At 41.8% G+C, this 23,602-nt stretch overlaps 1 protein-coding gene across 1 annotated transcript in view; it reads right to left on the bottom strand.

Annotated features, from left to right (window-relative positions):
* st6galnac5a (ST6 (alpha-N-acetyl-neuraminyl-2,3-beta-galactosyl-1,3)-N-acetylgalactosaminide alpha-2,6-sialyltransferase 5a) overlaps nt 1-23,602 on the bottom strand; it is a 55,549-nt gene that overhangs the window by 25,380 nt on the left and 6,567 nt on the right. Inside the window, exon 3 of the mRNA XM_018678081.2 lies at nt 4,132-4,544. Coding sequence (XP_018533597.1) covers nt 4,132-4,544 — 413 coding nt within the window. The remainder of the gene's footprint in view (nt 1-4,131; nt 4,545-23,602) is intronic.

The raw sequence follows: 23,602 nt of genomic DNA, 5'->3' as shown, positions 1-23,602 counted from the left end.
GCTTCTGCTCCTGTTGCATCACTTCTTTTTGTTGTGTTCCTCAGGGGTGAAAATGGCAAGAATAAAGCTTCCTTTCCCCTTGTTTGCAGTCTCTTTCCATGCATATTTTTTTTCTACTAGATTTCCTTTATTATGAGTCTTCTCTGATGTTTCGTCTCCACCAGCAGCAGACTTTCTCTCCTGCTTAAATTTGGCTTTCATTTTGTTTCCAGTTTGTCCAATTTTCCAATATATTCCCTGGTCTTAACATGGTTTCCTCTATTTGTCAGATACTATAGATTTATTGTCTTAACCTAAAAATGAAAACATATAGGCCTTTGTTTTTACATTTTATCACTAAATAATAGCAGAATATTTAAGGATAAAAAGTGGAGAAGAAGTAGGTTGATCCTTGTGTCTCTTTGGCTATTTGTGTTTTGCCCTGCACACCTACGGTCCACCTACACAGGTGATCACACTTATATTTGGCTGATTAGACCTGTGTTCAGGTCAGTGTGGGTATAAACACCTGTAGTCAAGTTTCTAGTCAAATGTAGCACAAATTGTAATTGAATTTCCAGAAAGTTGACAAAAGAAAATCAGGATTTAAGTGTGTTTCCATCTGCTGCTGTTACATAAATATATATAAGATGGTTCAGGGTAAACAGTTGGTGGTGCCAAATTAAACGCAATTAAACCATCAAAGAAGAAGAGCTTACTAAGGTACGAGCTCCAGTCAAACCTCAAATGTTTGTTTAATGTATTTATGTGAGGACTGTTACAGTCTCCTCATTGGTAATAATGTTTGTATCTCTGCAGTGGAAGCTCGAGTGACAAATAAGTCACATGCTTCATGTCATGATTTATTCGCTAAGTCTGTTTTTATTACACACATTGATCAGCCATATCATTATGACCACTGGTGGATGAAGTGAATAACATCGATCATCTCGTTCTAACACAATGTTCATTTGGACATTACTTTGTCACGTTCCACACACCTAAATATTGGCACAAACCAAGCACACACCCCTCCAATGGCAACAACACTCCCCAATGTCAGGGGCCTCCCCCAGCAGGATAATGTTCCCACCACACCACAAAAACTGCTCAGAAATGTCTCGAGGAACATGACAAAGAGCCAAAGCTGTTGACCTGGAGTCCAAACTCACCAGATCCCAATGTCAGAACCAAAGGTTCCTCAGCAGAACATTGTGTTATAACGAGATGATCAATGTTATTCACTTCATCCAAAAGTGGTCATAATGTTATGGGTGATGGGTGTATTCTTGGATTTAGTTTTAACTGACACACCACCTGAACTGAAAATGGGCCAAATTAAACCTTTTGTCATTTTTTCCTGGTCTACAAAATCAGGTGACATCTTGTATTTTCCAGTACAGGTTTGCCCACCCTCAACCTGAGGTGGATAAATGAAAACATGTGCGAAGGTTGTGCTTGGCCTTTAAAGGTTACTCTCACACTTTGCTGTAAGTAGGAGTGAATTTCTTGGTAAATGAAAAGCAGAGGAACCTTTTTTCACTCCTAAAGTGACTCGACACTATTAAGTGTAATTCTTGGATCTTTGGGTGAGGTATTGGTGAATTGTATTTCCAAAGCCCTATGAGAAAATCTGGTTCCGTCACTTTAGATCATTTTCAGCCTGAACAGCTCCTGTTTTGGCGAACTCTTCTTCTGCTGGAGCTGTTCTCTGTTGCACAGTCGTCCTGCTGAGGCTTCTCTTTTCCTCTTTCTGACCTTTTCTGACAAGCCATCACAGACTATTTTTTTTCCTGGGCTGCCAAGGCTTGAGCTTGTATTTTCTAAGTTTTTTCAGCAGCAGGTAGATTTGCTGTAAAAAGGGATCAACCCCGTGATCTTTTGGTGACTGAATGATGTCTAACTGCCAGGCCTGCAGCCCTTCACACATTTTATTCCAGGAAACTATGCCACAACTCGGCTCAAATTGTATCTAGTAAAAACCTAACAGTGCACCACAGTGGAGCTGTTAGTGATTATAATAAACCATTACAGGAACATAAAACACTGAATAGAAAAAAAAAGTTATTTCAAAAGCTAATTTGCCTTTAATCACCAGTTGAAGCTCATTCCGGCTTTGCAATTTAACACAGAGGATGCAGAGGGACACCTGTTTTTCATTGCTCCTCTGCCGGTGTGATTAAAATGGGTGGATGTGGCATCATCCCACACCATCTTAATTACCTTTTCTGAAATGGCATAACCCATAATTACAATTACAGGGTTGCCGATCGCACAGTTGATTACCCAGAAACTCTGCTATTAATGCTGCGTGCTCTCACAGGATCTAAACCCTTAAAGACAATAGAATTCATTTTATAAATCAGGTAAAAATATCATTTCATAAAGCTAAGGCACATTTTGCATGCTGATTGCCTCCTTTAAACTTTAGAAACATATAGAACTAATACATTTCAGCTTTCTCCTGTTCTCCTCCCACGTTCTGCAGAGCAGAAAAGTCCTCAGATAAGCCTCATGTTAATGCCTAATGCTACAAATGATGAGAAACTGTAAATAAGAACGGTAACAGAAGCTGCTTGCTCACTGTAAACATTTACCATGCATGTAGGCACAGATTCTGAGGGATGGATGTCTGAGCTATTCACCAAATCCTCTACTCTGCAATTTCCCCCTGACATCTATCTTAAGCTGGAGTCAGATTCAATCTCCACTGACACCCCAGACAAAGGCGCAGACAAAGAGAGGGAGAGACAAACAAGAGTGTGTGTGTGTGTGTGTGTGTGTTTGTACGGTGGCGTTTTCATTAAGCATTAATGGCCATGGGACTGAGAACTCAGCTCGGACTCATTAAATTTGAGTCCTTTAACACTGTTCGGCTTGAGAGGAGGTGTTGCAGAAACAGAAACTCAGAGCAGTGTTTACTAAAGCTATCAGCACTTCACAGGCCAGCAAAGGAGAGTTTTTTTCCTTTTGGTTTGCTAACATGACTATTTCACGTTGACCTTGAGAGGCTTCTCCGTGCAAGAAACAAAAACATTCACATCACGCTCACATTTTCATGACTTGAGGGTTTACTCGCTGATGTCTTTTGCGCTTGATTTTAAAAAACAACACAGAATGTGAATGAAAATATATCAATATCATTAATACTGGGGTTTCCTACAAGCACTGTATGTGCTGTATTACCAAATGTTAGAGCTGTGTTGCTCTGAAATAACCTTGGATGAAAAAATAAACCGCTATGCATCCACAAGTCAGTGAAGTTTGTTTCTGGAAACTGATTTTCATACAGTATTTAAATAAAAGAAACAGCTGCCTGGATGATAAGAGATCCATCTAAAACTGTATAGGACTGTACACTGGTTACAAGTCTTAGCCCCTCTTACACAGAGATTGCGCTATACTGGTGTAAAGAGGACCCTTGATTATTCTGCCTTTGCTTGTTTACAAAGAACAACACAAAACCAGCATAATACTGCCCCGGTGTGTGATTTTTATACAGCATGCTGCAGAATCACAGGCGTGACACGTAACACAGCAGCCTTGGCATCAGTCCTCAAATTTCACTCTGTGACCACAACCGCTGCCAACTTAAAGGGGGTGACACCAATGCCCCCCCTCCATTACGCCTTGGTAACTTTTATACAGAACGGCGAGGTGGAATAACAGCACAACATTCCCACCTTAAATAGGCAGTGTGAAAAAAGCTGTTGACTCTGAGTCAACCCTGAAAATCCTGGCTCCTAGACCACAATTTAGTAATGTTAATTGTAATGTATTTATGACTGCAACTATCCAAATATAGGTTGTTTTCATTTCCTGCTGTTTTTTTTCTACTATTGGATTCAACGTTTAGTCAATAAAATGCAAGTAAATTGTGAAAAACAACAATCACAATTAACCAGAGCCTAAAGCAACGTTGTCAAATTGCATATTTTGTCTGACTAACAGTCGAAAATACAAAGATACTTAATTTAGAACGATATAAAACAGCAAATTCTGACATTTCTGAGTGTTGACCCAAGAAATGTTTGGAATATTTCCTTGACAAACCTGTGTCTTAATCTTTATCTTAAATCTTAAAAGTGTTGACAATTGATTTGCTCCTCACAAAATCCATGTTCACTGCGATAGATGCGGTAACACCCTCACCTGTCCTTGCCGGTCTCCTTCTTGAAGAGCTCGTCAAACTGCAGCATCTTCTGCCAGGAGATGATGTAGACTTTGAGTTTGGGCAGCACTTGGTTCATCAGCCTCAGGTTGTTGTACACCAGGCCCTTCCCGTCACGCCTCATGTAGCTGCTGGGGCCCCAGAAGATGAACACTGTGTCCTGGCTGGCGTTGAGCAGCTCGTGACGACTCCTCAGGACCCGCTGCATGCTGGAGTGAGCGATGACGCGCAGGGAAGTGCGGCGGCCGACGTCGCGGCCGTAACCCCTGGCAGTGGGGGCGTCGTTCATGCGGATGACGCACTCGGCCCGGTCGATCTCTTCGCCCCGACCGCCTCCGATGAGGTGACCCGAGCTGGTCACCAGGGCGCAGGTCTGGCAGTGCATCCTGAGAGGCTGATTGATGGAGACAGGAAAGGAGGAAAAACAGAAATGAGGTAAACAGAGAAAAAAAAACCCTTTCTCTCACAAATATCTACTGTGCATCCAAATATTTGGCCTCCTCATCCCTTGTGGAGGCACCGGCAGCGCTGCCAGCAGAATGTTTATGTTAGTTTTGTGCTATATCTATAATAAAGTCTACAAACTTTTTTTCAAAAGTCAAAAATGCTCTGAAACTTCTGTTTAGCCCTGGTTTATACAGAATATGCAAAGCAGACAGAAATGCACACCTAAGGGAACTTTGGTAAAAAAGCTTCACTATGTGTTTGAGGCAGAAAATGCTTTGTTGACAAATGGGTAGCGACAGAGCCTCCTGGGTATGTGTAGCTTGTCATATTGCTTTGCGATTGGTAGAAACCCTGGGGTCTTACAAAGGATTCACCTTAAATCTTTCTCCCACTTGCACACAACAGAAGAATGTGTGTTTACCTCCAAAACTACTGTTCTGATGCAAAAATTCATGTGGAATGCTCATTAAATATGAGCCTATATACCTAAAGTATTTAACAGAATATACCAAGCACTTAATTAGTAACAGCATACTGACACCGGGTAGGAGCCTCCCTTTGCTCTCCAAACTGCCTCAGTTCATTGTGGCATGGATTCCACAAGATGTTGGAAACCCTCCTTTGAGATTCTGCTCTGTGTTCACATGACTGCATCACATAATTTCTGCTGATTTGTCAAGGAGGCAATCACTGCCACAGCCACAAAGATGAATGACAAAAAAAACTTGTCTAACAAATAAGAAGAGGAGCTGAAACTATTAGTCGAATGACAGAAAATTAATCTGCAACAATCGTTTATGTAAATTCTTAAGCAAAAATGCTCAAAATCTTTTGGTTTCACCTTCTCATCTTTTTAATATTTGCATGTATATATATATATATATATATATATATATATATATATATATATATAGTCTTCTATGATAGTAAATTGACTTTCTTCATCAAATCGATGAAGAAAATAACAGTTTTAGCTCCAGTGTCACGTTTGCATCATGAATTTCAGTGCACATCTATACTTAGCCTGTATTTTGTCGACTTTAAATAACATTAATGACTATAATTATGAACATTATACAACATCTTCCTGCTTAATCTCCTGTTTTTTCCTTATTTATATAATCATCCCCTGTTGTTAAAGATCCACCCACTGTTTGAAACTACACTGGAGGTCTCACATTTGTGTGCTGTAGTTCATTAACTGTGTGGCCTCTTTTTCTCCACAGTGCACTTGTTTGAGGCTGTACATGCACATAAATCACGTGCAGACCTATTTGTGTATGTTAAGCTGCTCTACATGTTGGTGGCGTGTGAGGCCGCTGCACGTTACTTAACATGTGTGGGTGTGTCTGAGATTTTCCTCGCTTGCAGACAGACCCCAGCACTGAAAATCAAAGATATGCAAACCAGGACTGCAGAGGCCTCTAATGCACCTTGAAATACCTCCCCAGCAGAAATATGGTGGTTATTTACATTCTCACAGTCATAACAAATTTACATTTTCATGGCATTAACAAGAACAAATGATCACGGCTGGATGTGTGTGAGGATGGTGGGGGGAGGATGTGTCATTATCATCCTCATCTGCTGACTATGACTTAGTGGCAGATTACCAGCAGAACAGGCTCATCTGGTTAATGAGACCTCAAGGAGCAGGGAGATAAAGAGATGGAAAAGAGGTGGCGGGAAAAAAAGGGAGACAGAGAGAGAAAAAAGAGGAGTGAGCGAGAAGGGATGAAAACAAGGAAAAAGAAAAGATGGAGAAAAAGATATATGGAGGCAGTGAGAGCCACCCCAGTGCAGTAGTGTTTGATGAAATGTTGAGCTAATGAGGTCCTGGCGGTCTACAACATCACCACCAGCAGCAGCAGCAGTAGCATCCATCCATTCCTCCCATCTGCCCCTGCCCTTCCCGTTCCCACCTGGCAGCGCCTTGACAGCCAATCTGGCTGCAGAGCTACGGCACCAGTGGAGCAGGTCAGAAATCCCATTTTCACCCAGGGGCTTTTAAGTGGCTCCACAGACCCCATTCTCTCTTCCTCTGTCTCAGGGAGAATTTAAGTGGGCCTTGCTGGCCAGAATTGGCCTCTTCAGGGAGCTCGGTCAGGCTATTACCGAGAAATAGGCTGGATGGTCTGGACAAGGCTCTCCATTTCAGCCGGAATTACGTGACCCATCCAATATGGTGGCTAAGGTTGAGGCGATGGAGTCGAGGTAAACTGTAGTGTACCTCAGAACTGGCTGCGAGAGTTTTCCCCAGCTCCTTAAAAAAAAACCTGCAAATTTACCCTCAACAAAACTCCAGTGAAAACTGTGCTCTGCTCAATGATTCATGCAATAAATGGTTCATAATTCAGGACACATTTATCATTCATGTATTTGAAATCACCGGCTTTGTTCCTCCAGCTGAAAAAACCTTTGATCATAATTAAAAGATTTACCACGTCTAAACTGTGAGTGTTAAGTGTTGTTTTTTAAAGTGTATTCCATAAGTGTCTTGTTACAACACCTGATCAAAGCTGTGATCAGTAATGCAACCCCAGTGATTTCTCACACTCAAAAATATATGATTACTGTTAGGCTTTTTTGTCTCACTGAAGGTGTAAAAAGATACTTAAGGAAGAAGAAGAATTACAGTTTTCAGGAAATATTTGTCAGCAGCTGTTGCATCAGTCCATGTTTCTTCTAAAGTGACGTCTGGTTGGAAATGGATTCAGAGGCAGGGAGGAGTTATTCACAAAGAGCTGGTGGTGTACAACAAACAGTGTGATTCTACATATACCACCATATGTCAGCTGAACATGGCCTATAGATGACATACATCCATTTTTTTTTTGCTTGAAAAGTGAGTTAAATGATTAATCAATTATCAAAACAGCTGCAGATTAATTTTTTGTCAATCAACCACCGATTGTTTCAGTTCCAGATTCTTCTTTACATCTATATCACGAAGAGACAAGATACATAAATGTATTTTTGCCTTGCATTATTAAACAGTGCATATTATCCATTTAAAATTAGCTCCCAGAGCTGCAAAATCATTTCTCATTTCATAGTGAGATCCTCAGCCTAAGAGGGATGAAAGGTAACCTTGTCCCACTTGTGGCACACACCAGGAGCCTGCCCTGGTTTCATTAAGCCCATCCATCCATCCACAGTGGCCTAGTAAAAGTACAAAAACTCCCAACATGCAGACAGACAACAGTCTGTCACATCTCTGCTCCGCCTGCAGGAGCGACAACCTAGACAGTGGGGTCCGCCCTCCTCTGTTTCCTCATTCTGTCGGCATCTGAACCCTCCCTCTGCTTCCTGTGAGCCTGTCCTTCACCGGGCAGTACGAACCATCACTGCCTGCCCACTCCTCGCCCCCCTGCCTGAACTTCCTGACCCGAGGAACACATGGCTGTCAGAGGAGCAAGGATTAACCTTGAGAGATGGTGGAGGGATGAAAGGGAGAGGGAGCTCGGTCCCAGACCACCTGGGGAGGCCATATCCTTGAGAGCGGAGGGAGATGGAGTGGGTGGGGACCAAAGATAGATGTTGTCTTACTAGACAGGGGTCTGGTGCTGGTTCAAGTACAGAATAAACATGATGTTTGCCATTGAAAATGTTATTTTCAGTGTTATTATGTTTCGGACACTGTGCATGAGTCAGAAAAATGTTATTATTGAGTGGCATTTGGAGACCGTGTACAAGAGTGTGTAATTAAACAACAGGGAGGAATTAAAGGCATAGCAGACTCAAATAATCGCACATTATTACTATGTGATTGTACTTGGGAACACTCGTGCAGTTCAGCTGGCCTGATTGGCTTCGTGGTCAGCACTCAGAGCCCTTTCACTGCTCATGGGTAACACAGGCAATAATTGGTGGTTACAATTCACATGGGTCTCAAGGGGGTGTGAAATCATCTTTTAATTCCTCACCCGACTTTCAACCCTCCCTCCCTCATCCGGCTCGGTCGCTTGAGGAAAAGACATACTCACACTGCAGTGAACCATTACGCTTGACGTATGCCATACCCCCTCTGAGTGGAGAAATAGCATTTGAGTGTTGTTATTGATTCTGTGTGGGCGAATGCAGCGGGAAGAGGGATCGAGCGAGGGCTTAGTGAGGATGCCGGGGTCTTCAAGGAAGGCGAAATGGAGGATATGGCCAGTAAATGTGAGCGTTGAGAGGCGGCAATCATCCAGCCCAGCAGGATGTTGTGAGGCTGTCTAGCATCACCCAGAGATACCACAACAGAGCAGAGCATTTTTTAGCCTCCTCCACGATGACCTTTAGGCTCATCAAAGGCGCCTTTGTTTTCTGTTGTCTCCTCAGAGAGAAGACGTCTACGCACAGTCGGAAATTAAGAGTGGCTTGGAGAAAAAAATGCTCTTGAAAGGTCTTTGAAAACAAAAGTTCTGACCTAAATATAAATATATTTCTCTTTTTATCGTATGTCAGCCTGCTCATGTGTTTCTGACTGAATACAGCTTTTGTCCTCCAAGGTCTATCAGTGACTAATGGCTCAGATTCTCTAGCCAGATCAACAAGTCAGGAACAAAGTGGGTCTTGAATGGGAAATATCAAAGACACATCCTATAGCAGAACAAAATGCTAGCACTATAAAGCCACCAACAGAAACGAGACTAAAGCCAGATTTATACTTTACCTATACCTTAAATGTCAACCTAATGGTGGTGCTACACAAGAAGTCACTGGATCCTCATAGTCATTAAGTGTTCTCTGGGAACCTTGAATGTACATCTGGTACATGTTGACATATTTCACAAAATAAGAGAAAACTTTGCCCTGCTGGTGGTGAGATATCTCAGTTTGGACAAAAAAACAGCAGAACAACCAACAGACAGACATCGACCCCAGCGTGGATAAAAATCCTTAACAGCAAACGACAGAAGTAACAACAAAAAAATGCTCAAACAAAATAAACAACAATACAAAGTGGTAGACAGACTGGTTGGAGTAAATGGCACCACAATCTTCTGTAAAGCCAGCTGTTTCTAACAGTGGGGTGAAGTTAAAACATATCTCACTGGGTCGAATCAAGAGTATATTTGCAATGCTAATGTATTATTTCATCACTCAGTAAAATTGCCTGTGAAAAAGACCATAAAAAACCCTCTAAAATCAGATAAAGGGACAAAAATGCCCTGTAAAATAAGTTAATTTCTTAAGCTGCTCCCTACTGCGAGAGCCAAAATGTGCAATTTATGATATGAGATGATTAAAAGGAGAAGAAAGGGTGGAGGGGGACTGGAAGGAGAAAATGCAAGGATAAAGAAATGAAATGGACAGGGATATAGAGAGTGAGAGAGCGAATGACTAGAGAATTAACGAATGGAGAAACAAAACACCAATTAGAGACGATAGCGGCGGAGGAGGAACAGGAGGGGCTGTACGAATACAGTTACAGTTACCAATTAGAGTAAAATCTCAACAGCTGGAGGCAACAGCAGAGAGAGAAAAGGTGAATTCAGTTATGGTGGTAAAGGCGCTCTATTTACTGGAGAATCAAAACTAGTTCTATTGTGCTGATGAGCCCTAACCTCTCTCACACACACACACACACACACACACACACGCACACACACACTCCAGCAGGTTGAGTGCTGCAGGGCACAGTCAGTGGAGGAGGGCTTATTTGGGGCTGTTTGTCCAGCATGCACGTTTGACCAGTCATTAGAGAGAGCCGAGGTGGGAAACAAGTGCTGCTGAGAACTAATGAAGACGAGTAGAGGAAGAGGAGGAGGAGGAGGAAGAGGAGGAGGGTGGAGAGGGAGAAGCAGGGAGTGGACATCGAAACAGGGGCAATTAGGGATTCCAGCGGCCAGCAGTCATACTCCAGGTTGACAGCTCCTGCTGCTCTGATGCTCTGGTCTTAATTAGGGCAGAGTTTTCTGTGAGCACCTTGAAAAGAAGACATCTTTGATGGAGGGCAATTATCTACTTCAGAAAAAAAAGCATCTGACCCAAAAAGCAGCTAATGAAAACTCATAGGGAGTGTTTTTTGGATAAATGACATGGCTGATGATCTTGTTAGGAGGGCACTGGTTGTAACAAGAGCTGATATCATCCACAGCACTTGAAGAAGAGGAGATATCAGCGGCGGAGCTCAGATCTTCAAAGCAAGCAGGAGTGTAAAGAGGGCTCTTCACTGTGTGTGTTTGTGCGTGTGTGTGTGGGATGGGGAGAGAGAGATGCAACGCAGACAGCGCCACAGAGAGAAAATGTAATGATTTAATGTGCGTCTGTGTGCACGTTTGTGATCAAAGTAAAAGTGTGCGGCCATTGCTGAAGGATGCAACAGTTTAGAGGACATCAAACTGAGCTTCTCTTACACACACACACACACACACACACAGGGAACAAAAACACACAGCAGCAAAATACATCCACCACAACAAGTTGTTCAGTAGGCTGACAAGTGTGAACCATGTTGAAGCTGTTTTTGTTCATTTATAAAAGAGAACAGATCACTTTTGTAGCCTGAGTGGGAGACAAAAACATTGATTAGGCTAAAAGTAGCATAAAAATGATGTGTAAAACAAAAACGGTTTTGATGCAGCTGTCACTGGCAGCTCATACAAAAAACTTGGTTGACAAATTGATGGCTACCTGGTGCTGTCAAATTAACTGATCAATATCTAAAGCTGCGTGTTAGGAGAGACTGTTTTATTCACAGCGAGCTCGCACAGACAAGTCTTAAATCAACTAAACAAAGAAACAGTGTTTTGAAATGTTCTCGGAAAGAACAATGACACAAAATTTCCTCTCATCGACTGCCATCTTGGATTTGACAAGCCTATGACGTCGGGTTGCGGGGCGCATTGGGGGATAGTTTGGGAACAGTGCAGCAAAAATTGGCCATCCAACACAGAAAGACTAATGAAGAAACAAAAAAGATGGACAGCTTATAGACTTGGACAGCTGAAGAATTAAGAAAAGAGTCTCCGTTAGACTTTGACATCACCATCACAATGCAGTAGAGCTTTGAGGGTGTGTTGCACAAAACTGGACTGGATTTATTGTGTGTTAAAAAGGCTATTTGTACGTTTTCTGCAGCTAGACGTGTTTAGTGGGGAGCGGTGATGAGGGTGATAGTTTCTTGCCAAGAACTTCAGCCATAATTGCATTTACAAAAGAAGAGGCCACCACGTGAACAGCATTACCACTTCAGGGCAGTCACTATCGGAAAGTAGTGAGAGTAGCTGGTTAGCATGCTAACTATAGAAGAAATGCTAATATGTAATGATAGCAACTGTAACTTAAAACTACCTGTGCTTATGTCAGTCTGAAAAGTAGACTCTTCAGGTCATGTAAATAATAACTAAAACAACAGTACTGGTCATGTGTTTAAATAAAAAGTGACTGCCCCTTGATGTCAGTGTCATGCTATTTACAATACATCTTAATACTTAAAATAAAACATATTGTTGCTCTCTTGTGAGAGCCATGCATCTCTAAAACATCAGCTTTTCATGAGCTAATAAAAACAGTCCTGTTTATGTTACGCAGCAATATTTTTTGTATCTTTAATGGAAGCTTAAGTAGTGCAGCGATGTTATGCTACTGCAAAGAGTCTTAATGGTGGAAGACTGAAAACAAAACTGCATTACCAGAGAGAGAAATACATTCAAGACAACAGAACCATTAGTTTGAAAACACTGCTGAGTAGTTTGTGACATGATGAGAATTTTACAGCTCACAAAGACAGCAGAGTAGAAAAAGCTGTTCATCTTTCAGACTGCACTTGCATGTGTTTGCTTGACCAAAGTAGTGTGTTACTGGATGATGCATTGTGATGAGGCAAAAACTGAGCCAAGTTAAACTTTTTTTGTTGAATAACCCTGTAATTTATTTTTTTTTTTTTTTGCTCAAACCCTTTTAGAAATGAATCAGGGGCTGCGTTTTTTCATGCTGTGTTTATTTTGGCTCGAACACAGCATTATGGCAGAGGTCTGAGTGGAGGTGAGTTCATGTCCTGTCCATGTCCTGTCTCCAACTAACAGTGCACATTGGATTCTTTAAATCATGAAGGCAATCTTTTCCTAACCCTACACCAAGAAGTTTTAGTTGCTGTAAAGGATAACTCCTGTATTTTTGAACCAGGGCCATGTTTTTGTGTGTAGATGATTTATAGGAACAAAAATCTTTGGAATCGGTGCAGTATTGAGCAAGAACGGTGCAGCGAGAGTAAGACCCTTTTTGTTTAACTAGAAACATCACTATATATCGCTACTGGGCTCTATTGACAGAAACAGCAATTTTATCAAGCAGAACATAGGAGCTGCTGAAATACTTCTGCTTGGATCGGTTTTGTGATATTCAGTGGTACTTTGATTTATGTAAAAGATCTGAATACTTCTTCCACCACTGAAGGTCACACAATAACACAAAGAAACCAACTGTTCGAAGCGTCAGTATTTTTGCATTTCCTGCTCAAAAATACCAGAGTTTTATTCCCTTAACATAACTAGATCTCAACCATAGAGCACAAAATGCTCATGAGTCATGAGTATTTCATCATTTAATTATATGGAGTCGTTCAGATTGACTGACTGGACATACACTTTGTCACTTCGACACAAAACCTGAGAACCCCACAACCCATGGCCTCACAAGCGATGACAAAGTTGTAGCATCAACTCTGTGCCACTTCCTCAACAAAACTTCTGCTCAGTGCTACACTTCTATACTGGACTGAATTTTATTATACAGGTGTTGCTATTCATGCGTCCACCCACACTGAATCCACAGCTTGATTTCTGTCTCACACTTGTCTCCCTGCACTGCCTACCCGATCAAAAGTGCCCTTGTATCTCTAACACCTCTGCAGCTCATGTGCAACCCGACTCTGCCCTGAGGGCAAGACTCTGTGTCATTAAACCTTAACTCTCCTCACCACCTGCATGAAAAGGTGAGCCAGTGGTCTCCCCTTCTCCCTCTCTTTTCTCTCCCAGATAAAAAATAAACCTCCTCCTCCTCCTTTTCTTCTTCCTCCTCGTCTCGTCCGGTGTGGGTGACCCGGAGTGGAGAACAAACAGCTCCTCTTGCCGTGAGTTTCTATTAGTATGAACAGCTGGAGAGACCAGACCAAGGTAGCCCAATGTGTCGAGCCAGTGGGAGTGTGGAGACAATCGGGTTGCAGCTTGTTACAACACACACTCCTTTGCCTTAATTGGCTCCATATCAGCCTGGTAGCTGCTGGTGCAGACTGTACAATGATGCAGCCATTGCTTGTCCCTACAACCTCCACCCAGATAGAGGAGGGGAGAGCTATTGCTGTGAGGACCACACAGACACATCCCTGTAGGAATGATTGCCTTGGCATGAATACAAAAGATGAGGTGTAATTTACCAGGTCAAAGAATCTCTCCTTCTCCCCCCCCCCCTTTTTTTGCTGTGAATTTGCAGCAGGAGTTGGCGAGAGAAGAAGATAGAGGAGGAAAAAGCCAGGAGGAAATGACAGGGGGACATTAGGAAGAGAGAGGGAGGGAGAAGGATGGGAGAAAGACGACGAGAGAGAGGGAGAGAGGGAGGAATGGAGGGGGACAGAGAAGCAGAGGCGGGCCGAGGGGGAGGAGGGGTGAGTAAAATGAAAGGCAATCTGATAGATGAAAAAGAGGAGCAAGAAAAAGGAGTGGCTGTCAGAGAAAGAAGCACTTTGGAGACCGAGAAATGTAGGGCAGGGCCTTCAGAGAGACAAGGAGGGATTTCAGGGGCGTCCTTTGATGAAGAAAACTTAGAATTGCACTCTTCCACTTCACAGCTGCACGGCAGTTATGATATCTGATAAGGTCATTATGCGGGCGCAAAGCGGCAGCCTTGCAAACATCATTAAAACATCTGCTGGATTTCCCTTTTTTCCCCCCGAGCGCTCCCAGACACCTTAAGTCAATTCTGTGTTGGAGGAGATTTCACATTTACAAGTGAGCTCACGGCGGCCTTCATCAGCACACCGTTTATTGATCTGCAGGCCTGATATGTTCCCATAATCCTCTCAGATCAGTTGTTAGGAGTGATAGGCATGGTTATCGCCCGGTGCGTCGTGGTAAACAATGGAGTGAATCGATAACGAGAAGATGATCTTGTTAAGAGAAGTCTGGCGAGAGTAATGACTTGAAGGAGATGTCTGAACGCAAGGCGTGTGTGCGCTGCCATTTCACTTTCACATCACGTCCACCTCTGCACTGCAAAAGTCCCTTTTCTACACAAGATACAGAGTTGAAAATGAAACTGAAAGATAAAAGGTGCAGCATAATCCTAGCATGGAGTCGAATATATGCATGGCTAGGGACAGCGGGAGGAAATTTGAATATGGCACTCAGACGAACTGTTAACCGTCAAACTCGAGATGACAAGTTTGTTGTGAACAAGGGCAAACAGGCAATTTTCACACCAACGCTAAAACTTCTTCCATACTGGAGACTGGCTGTTAAATCTTGGAGTGCGAGCGTAATAAATCCCGTCGAACGAAATCCCAAAGGAGCAATTACTGTTGTGTTGTCGTGATATAACAACAAGCCCAAGAAAAACAAAAAGAAGACATCAATAATACATCGCCAATACTACCGTCTCTATGTGGGGGAAAGCTGCGCTTCCCTCTGAAAACATTTTCAATGGTAAATATTCTAGTTGGAGTGTGTCCATTATGTGCTGGAACAGAGGATAATGAGAGACAGTAACCAAAAAGGGTGTGCGTGGGTATGTGTGTGTGTGTGTGTGTGTGCAAAACACCAGCTGCCAGTGACAACACTCGTCAAGCAGGAAGAATCTCATGGGAGGCGACAGATTTCATATTGGCAAGCAGGACACGTGAGTGTGTCATTCAATCTCTCTGAGCTTGTGTGCATGTTTTTGTGCATAAATGTGTTTATGTAAATGGTGGAAAGAAAGCAATTACATTTACCCAAGTACAGTTAGGAGGTACTTGTACTTTATCAGAGTGTTTTTATTTTATGCTACTTTGTACTTATAGCAGACTGAATGTCAATAAATTTTTTAAATATAAATAAAATAAAGTGTGATAGAAACAGGTTTAGTGAATAAATTGTGATGTATAAGACAAAAAATGGCAGAAGACAAAACATCTAATACATGTAGATTGACTTCAAAACACAGATGCCATGTTTCTATCATGTTTTCATTGAGGTTTTGTTGGTACTCTTTAAATCATATCAATGTGCCATTTTTTTTTTTTTAGCTGTAGTTTAACAGCACTCCTAATATTTGCATAAAGGTAGTGGGTGGAAACAGGCTTTCATTTACCTTTTTTTCTTCTTTTTTTGAAGATTTTCAGTGAAAATTGTTACATTTGTATGGAAACTTGACTAATGAGGGATTTCCCCTCTAAAACGTGGCTTCACTAAAGAGGTTCAAAGAGGTAAAGTATCCCGTGTTAGAGAAAAGTCAAAAAAAAATTAATGCAGATTTGCAGCTGAACTTTGTTTTTTCATCTCTCCTCTCTCATTAATCATCTCATGACCCTTCAGATTTATCTTTGACCCTTTGGAAGAGACTGACTCTCGGGGCCTGATTAAGCTTGGAGAAAAACTGACTAATTGTATATAAAGTGGACAAAACGAGCAACACTTCAACCAGTTACCACAGTAAAATGCTGCTTACACATTCATGCATTAGCATTGACTATTAATAATGTCATTTATAGTAATATATCGTTCACAGGGGTCATTTTTCTGCAGAAGATGCATTTTACTTCTGATACTTTATCAGTATTGTGGTATTTATACTTTTGCTTAAGATTCTGAGGATTTCTTTCACCACTGAGTGGGCAAACTTACATTATTCACATTAATTATAATAATAATAAAAATCAGCTCATCTGCATGACAAAGCTTAAATTCCCAGTGCAACCAGGTGGAACTTAAGGAGAGGAGGAGAGGTTGTTTATGCTTTTTTCCGCTGCGTTTCCCTGAGACACTTTTAATAGGAAAACGCTAATGAAATGAATCACAATGCTAATGTTTAGTGCCAAGGTAATGCCTATTCATTTACTTAATGGATACGCACCTGAGATGTGGTAATAGCCAAACTGGTGATTAGGAACATGCGAGTTAGAGTAAAATTCACACGGGTTGGGCTTCAAAAAGAAAGAAATAATTCTTGCCAGCAGCTCTGGATCCAACTCACGTCAGTAAATGGCTCTTTAGAGAATTTTTTTTTCTTTCTTTTTTCAGCTTTTCACCAAGGTGATGAGCGTCCCCCACAAACACAGGGCTCATTAGTCTAATCCTGAGTGTATTCTGTCTAGCAGGAATTCATGAAGACACAAACAATGCGCGCATGCATGCTAACAGCTTTCTGTTGGGGAGATGCTCCCACACTGTTTTATCCCTTAATGAGCCCTGATCAGCTGTGTTCATGTTACCTCATGCTGAAGAGGAGGCATAGAGACAATGGTGGAGGCAGCAGAGAAGTAAAAACACCAATACAACCGTAGAGGAATTAAAAACTAACTGCTTTATTTATCATCATGTGTTTTAGTTTTCCATTAAATGGCCACAAGACTAATATGAGAGGCTGAGAGATGATTAACCTTTCTCGTCTCTTTGCGGTTTTGTGAAATTTAATTTTTTTAACACAATGACCTAAATGACTTCATCGGAGAGGTTTGGAGAGAGCTGCTAACTACCCATACACACTTGAAATAAGGAGCACGAGCCAAAAAAGGTTGGAAACCACTAGTTTCATCTATAATATTGCCAGTGTTTTGACGTAAAATCTGCAGAGCAGTAGTCTGTAGTGGAGTAGAAGTAAAAAACAGTATAAAATAGAAATAGAATTACTGCCTCACAGTTGCATGCCCCTGCCAACCACTCAAGTTGCAATTTACATCCATGTCTGTCCAGACATGCCGCTGCAAAGAAGCTACAAATTCTACAACGTGGAGTCTTCACACACATCTTCAACCCAGCGACACAGAAGCTCTATATAATCAACACAGTTACAAGATCTGCCCAGAAGTGAAAGTTATGATGTTGAATAGCCAGATAAATATTTTTGCAGAACAGTATAATGACGCCATGAAGCTGACCTTTGACCTTTTGGATATAAAATGTCATCTCTTAATAATTGTATCCTGTTATACATGTGTGTGAAATCTTGCTTGGATTATGGCCAGAAACATGTTTTGTGAGGTTACAATGACCTTGACCTTTGACCTTTAAGCACCAAAATCTAATCAGTTCATCCTTGAGTCCAAGTGGACATTTGTGCCAAATATGAAGTAATTCCCTCAGCGTGTTACTGAGATATCACACTCAAGAAAGGGACGGACAACATGAAGGACATAATGCCTCTGGCCGCAGCTGTCGCCGGTGCAGAGGCATAAAAACGTCACGTAGAATAAAAGTACCACAGAACTAAACGTATGTCCTGTGCTTCTGTTAATGTACCTGTACTGACTTTCCACCACTGCACATCCGTCCGCTCTGTGGCTGAAGTTTGCAACTCAGTTTTAAAAGTCTCAAAACTGATATTAAAGCCTGTGCGGTCGTTACTGTTCCTCTCGGTTATTAGCTGAGCATCTGATGCTATCATCATCAGCATCATCAAGGGTTTTGTTGCATTATTAATGAGATGATGATGGAAGACGGAATTAACACTGTGATTACGAGCCGAGGAAATTGAGTCATCTTCAGCTCATAAATAGACAGATATTCTTTTGCATCACTGAAATGAGCCTTTGCATCTGTTCATTTTATTAGCTGTAGCCAGCTGTCCTTGTATCATTCGTCTTCTGTGTGAAAACTTGTGTTTTCAATGTTAAATTATTATTTTTTAATTCCAAAACTTTCTTCCTAACTCAGTGTTGATGTCCTAAAACTTATTTTTGTTGAGTTTCAAGGGCATCAACGGTGATATTGGAAGAAATTTGGGTATTTGGAGAGCACGTTGAGGCTCCATTAACCAAAGTAAACAACTTCATTCATTGTTCCATTTGTTTACCTTGACAGAAATACCTGCAGAAGTTTCAGAAGATTACCTGTCTCAAAACAAAACTTGAGTTGCTTTCGAAACAAATAGTTAATCCCTGCAGGCATGATCACAGAGATACACAAGTGCCGCTCCTAATGTTTAATAAGGAAATCATTTCGACTGATTTTGTGTCTCTGGCAAACAATGCATTTAATTCATTTCATTACAGAAAGTTAGAGCAGCCTTTTAAAAGTAACCTGCCTGCTGGCTCACAATGAACACAAATCCCACTTGATTTTTATCTTATTATCTCAAAGCACAAACATCCATTGATTCTACAAAGAAGCTGTCAGGCTATAATTTAGTCTATCTGTTATTTGTTCAGCAAAGGTTAATTTGGCTGTGCAGTAGCACAACAGTACAGCAGCGCACAGAGCAAGGACTCACCAACAATACCTTTTTTCTGAGGTGATACAAAATTGTGTGCAGGCCTGAAATACCTGCTGAAGGTTGTTTGATTCAGATGTATTTAGTTACAGTAAGTCTGAGTTAGATTTTTTTCTTATGTAGCTGTTTCAATAATCTGGCTGTTGAAGAGTTTTGAACACTGTTGATGTAGCTTTTAAATATACAATTAAAAATAATAGTCTGTTTTCAGCTGCAGGAAATTGAGTCAGAGAGCTGTTTTCTTTTAATGAGATTATATTGAGGCAGTGAGGGTTACAGCACATCAACTACACCCTGTGCCTCTCCTGCCTAAAATCAATTTAGTCGTACTGACAATTGTGGAAACTTCCAGTGTTGACCTACATGTCAGTGTGACCCACTTGCTGCTACTGAGGCTTGTCCAAGATCTCAAAAAAAGTTAAAGTCTGAGGTACAGTGTGTATAGATCTCCTCATCTTTCTAGGATGGAGGGGGTGAGAGGAACACTACTGTATCTACAGCCGTTCTCATGGAGAAATGCTCCAGTTTTAACTTTCAGCGAAAAAACAAACCGACAACAACACACTCGATCTCCACGGTGATTGACAAGTGTGAAAACAGACAGAGGAGTCAAGGACAAATTCTATCACACTTCACTGCACTAACACTTCTGTTTTTGTAGCAATGGAGATAGTGTGCTATCTGAGAAGTGACAGAACAACCAGGAAAAAATTACTGCCAACTGAAAGACTGAAAGACTCTCGGTCCATGTGCAACTGGTCGTCAACATGGGAGGTGGCTCTACATGTGTGCTAAATGAAGTATTTTATTCTGGAACAGCCTCTTGAATACCAGCTTTTTGTAGCAGGGCTCTCACTCAAACTGTTCCTTCTCACACAGATGATTCAATGGTTGCTCTGATCGGGGATAAAATTAAAACTTTGATACAATGAACACCTACTGTACAACCAAACGGAAACATTATTTAGAGCCATTATCAAAGGGGACAGTCCCTGAAAGAGGCTACTTTCACAGACTGCTTACTGACGTACTTACACTTGGGAGGAGTAAAGATTATGTAAGAATCTTGAAGAGACAAATGCATTCATCCCTTTTCTACATCTGGCTAGAATATGTTGCCTCCCAAGGTGGTTTAAGTAATGAGATCTCATTCTGTCTAAAATGCCTCTTTGCATTGAGATTTGTTAGCTATCCAAGCGACCCTAGACGTATGAGGCCGCCAGCATGCTTCTTCAGAAGTGGCAGTAGTAAGATGGTCAAGAAGCCGGATAAAGTGGGAAGGCTGTGTCCAACAATCAAAGCCACTTCACACCATGTCTGGTCAGCTGTGCGGAGGCGAGAAAGGAGCCAGGATATATTTTCTCATTCTTGATACAACTATTTCACTTCACTTTTCATATGAACAACCGAGTGCAACACTAAAAACATCTTCCAGGAGAGACTGTGTGAAAATGTGCGCTATTAACTTAATATTCTAACATAATCATGTCTTCCGCCTCTCCTCCTTTCAGCCTCTCCACTCCACCTTCCAGTGTGGAGCAACTATAACATGTCTGATTTCAAACGTGGTCAGAAAACTTACCGCAAGAGCTTGTTCTGATCGAGCAAAACCCGACCTTACGTTTAAATGGGCTGGTAATCAGAACATCTTCAACACTCCTTAGCACAGATTCTCTGAATGGTGTTTTCATGGAAAGTGCACACTGGTCCAAAAACTCCATTTCCAGTTTGACATCTTGTGGCGTCCTCATGTCCCCTGTGGAAGCATCTTTCTCTGCTCATTTTCCCTTTAATTTGTCACCTGTCTGTGTAGACATCTTGGCTCAGTGTCAACATTGTGGACGATGTGTCACCTGAAATTATTCTTAGAGAGTTTGGACTATCTTCAGGATCTGCCTTACACCACTGAGATATGTGTTCCCATGACAGACCTCGCTGTTGATATGATCTGAATTAATTTGGAGTCCCCAGCGGAGGGAGAAGGAGAAAGAGGCAGCATCAGCTCTGTATGTGCCCGAGAAAAAAAATGCTTACTCCTTAACACCTCTGGAAGGGTAATCAGTAAGCTCATCAGCGAGAACGGGAGACCAAAACAACCTTCGACGAATAACCATGACACTGTCTCCTCAATGGGAGGGTGATGGGATATACATCAAAGTCCGCTCTGTAATTGGAAGTGTTTCGACTGAAGGCAGACAACGTGGTACAGACAACGATTTAATGTCACATCAGCAAAACGCTACAAGGCTACAGGAGGCTGTTTCTTTCTTCGTGGCTCTCTGGTACTCAGGTTTTCCTCTGCAACTTTTATTTTGTCACTTCTTTCTTCGCCAACTTTTATACAACTCTGCTCCTTTGCTCTATTTCTGGCCAAGAAGCACATTGTCTTGGCAAACCTCAGGTCTCCATAATTAATAACACTGGCATCCAATATGTTTCTAAACTGGAAAAGGAAATGCTCAGGGCATACAGAAAGAGATTACGCCAAAATACAAATAACAGTTTGATCATTCCTCTCTTCCACTGTGGAGGACATGCTCATTAATCACGGCTAAAGAGCTGAGTAATGTAGCTGGCCTTACGTGTCTGAGGAGCCAGAGGACGGAAAAGCAAAGAAATTAGGTTTTATTGCAATGCGTCCTGCCAGCCATCTCTTTGCATTCACCCTCAGTGATGTGAAAAGCGGCGGCAGCCCATCATCTATCTCCTGATGTTGTGCCAAAAGGTATCCTCCATTTCTCATAGTTTAACCTTTTCAGATCCTTCACAGGTCTCTCAGGGACCAAATAAGAAGAGCGCCCCACAGGCTACAGCTTACCAAGCACCAAAGGTTAAAACATGGAGAAGCATGAAATCACCATTCAGCTCATGACACGCGCCTCAAGAAATTTCCCTCCACTTCCTTTATGTTGAAAATGTATGACTTAACCAGTGATTCCCTAACCACAGAATGCCAAAAGGCACCAAGTGTGAGATTAGTCCGTCAAGGGAATGCTTATCGAGAGGCAGCGTCCCCCCCTCTCCCTCCTTCATCCATAATTGCTTTCCAGGCCTGCATTGGAAAGAGCCTGAAGCTGTGTTATGTTTGGCGGGAGCAGAATGCACTGGAGATAAGTTGAAATCCAAGACTATGCCCCAATTGGGACCACTGTGGCATAACGAAACCACCATTCTCTTCTCTTCGGTCAAAATGGAGAATTTTTAGCATTCTAACAAGGTCTCTGCATAAAAATAGTGGCTATTGGTCGGTGATGTTTTGTGCAGTTCTCGTTGTAATGTAAAAACTCCTAATGGCACAAAACACAAAGACAGCACTCACACACACATGCACAGATTTACACACATACACACACAGCCCTGCAGACTTCACAAACACTGTTAGTTCGCATAAAATGACTACAGAGTCCTTGGCCGTAACGGCCTAATTGGGGAGTTTTCTGTCTCGCTATCCAGCTGGCTGATTGCTTAGCAAAATCCTAATGAACGGTGAAAAATGGCTTTGTTGCTCAGAGAAAACCATAGAAGATGTGGCTGTCTGAGATGAAATATTAAACATCTCACTTCTCCAGCTGTCACTAAAGCTGTGGCAGGGAGAAGGATGCCTTGTCATGTCTCCTTGGCACAGATGGCTTCGTTCTCCTTGGCTCATGCCTTCAAGCAAAGTGTACCTAGTCAGAAAGTATTTTCAACCCAGATATGTCTAAAACCGACCCTGTCCATAGTTTGTGCACAAGAATCTGCTTTGTAAATTTCTTATGCCATCTCAGTGGGATTGTCTGCAGCTGCACAAGAGTTTCTGTCATTTATTTATTTACTTTTAGCCATGATAGTGTCTTAGTGATGGTGACGTTGCTCCATCAGTTGGACAGTCAGCTGGTCTGCCACTTGAATCACAACTACCAGCAACCCCGTCTCCTACAGATACAAATATTACATTTTCTATGAGGATATGTTACATATGTTACATTTTTATGTTTAAGCACACACAAGGCTTGGTTAAAGATAGGGAAGGATCATGGTCTGGTTTTATATACAAAAACCTGTTTATTTACATTTAAGCAAAACCATGAGCTTTCCCTAACCCTACCCAACGGTTTCTGTTGCCTTAACCTTGCCACACATTGGACTCTGCAAATCCCACTCTCTGGTGTTACAAATGGGGGCTTTCTACACCTGCCAACTACCCCAACCACCTCCAAAAAAGCTGCATCTGATTTTAATCCAGCCAGCAAATTGGGAAAGCAGTTAAGTTGTTTATGAACATATCTCTAGCAGACAGGGTTACTACTGGATGGACTGACACAGAATTTGGTGAGGACAACCATGATTCCCACAGTGTAAACCACAGTTACTTGATCCCCTGATCTTTAGCACACCCGAGGTTGGCTCAAAGCTAAATTCCAGCTAGCCTCAGCTGCACTGTGTTTACTGCTGATGAACAAACATTAGTAAGCTTTCACACTAAACTAAAATGGCAGAAATGGTAAACATTATACATTATATGCTCAACCTCAGCAGGCTAGCGTCCATATCTACTTTAAAGAACCACTCCAATTTTACACATCAAAGTCTGTTTGCTACTGCATATGCAAGGAAAAGAACGTTGTATAAAGT

Source organism: Lates calcarifer, linkage group LG4, assembly GCF_001640805.2.
Source record: "Lates calcarifer isolate ASB-BC8 linkage group LG4, TLL_Latcal_v3, whole genome shotgun sequence".
In the NCBI taxonomy this organism is placed as follows: Eukaryota; Metazoa; Chordata; class Actinopteri; family Centropomidae; genus Lates; species Lates calcarifer.
The sequence above is the reverse complement of the archived record's forward strand: the minus strand, read 5'-3'. Positions and strand labels throughout refer to the sequence as shown.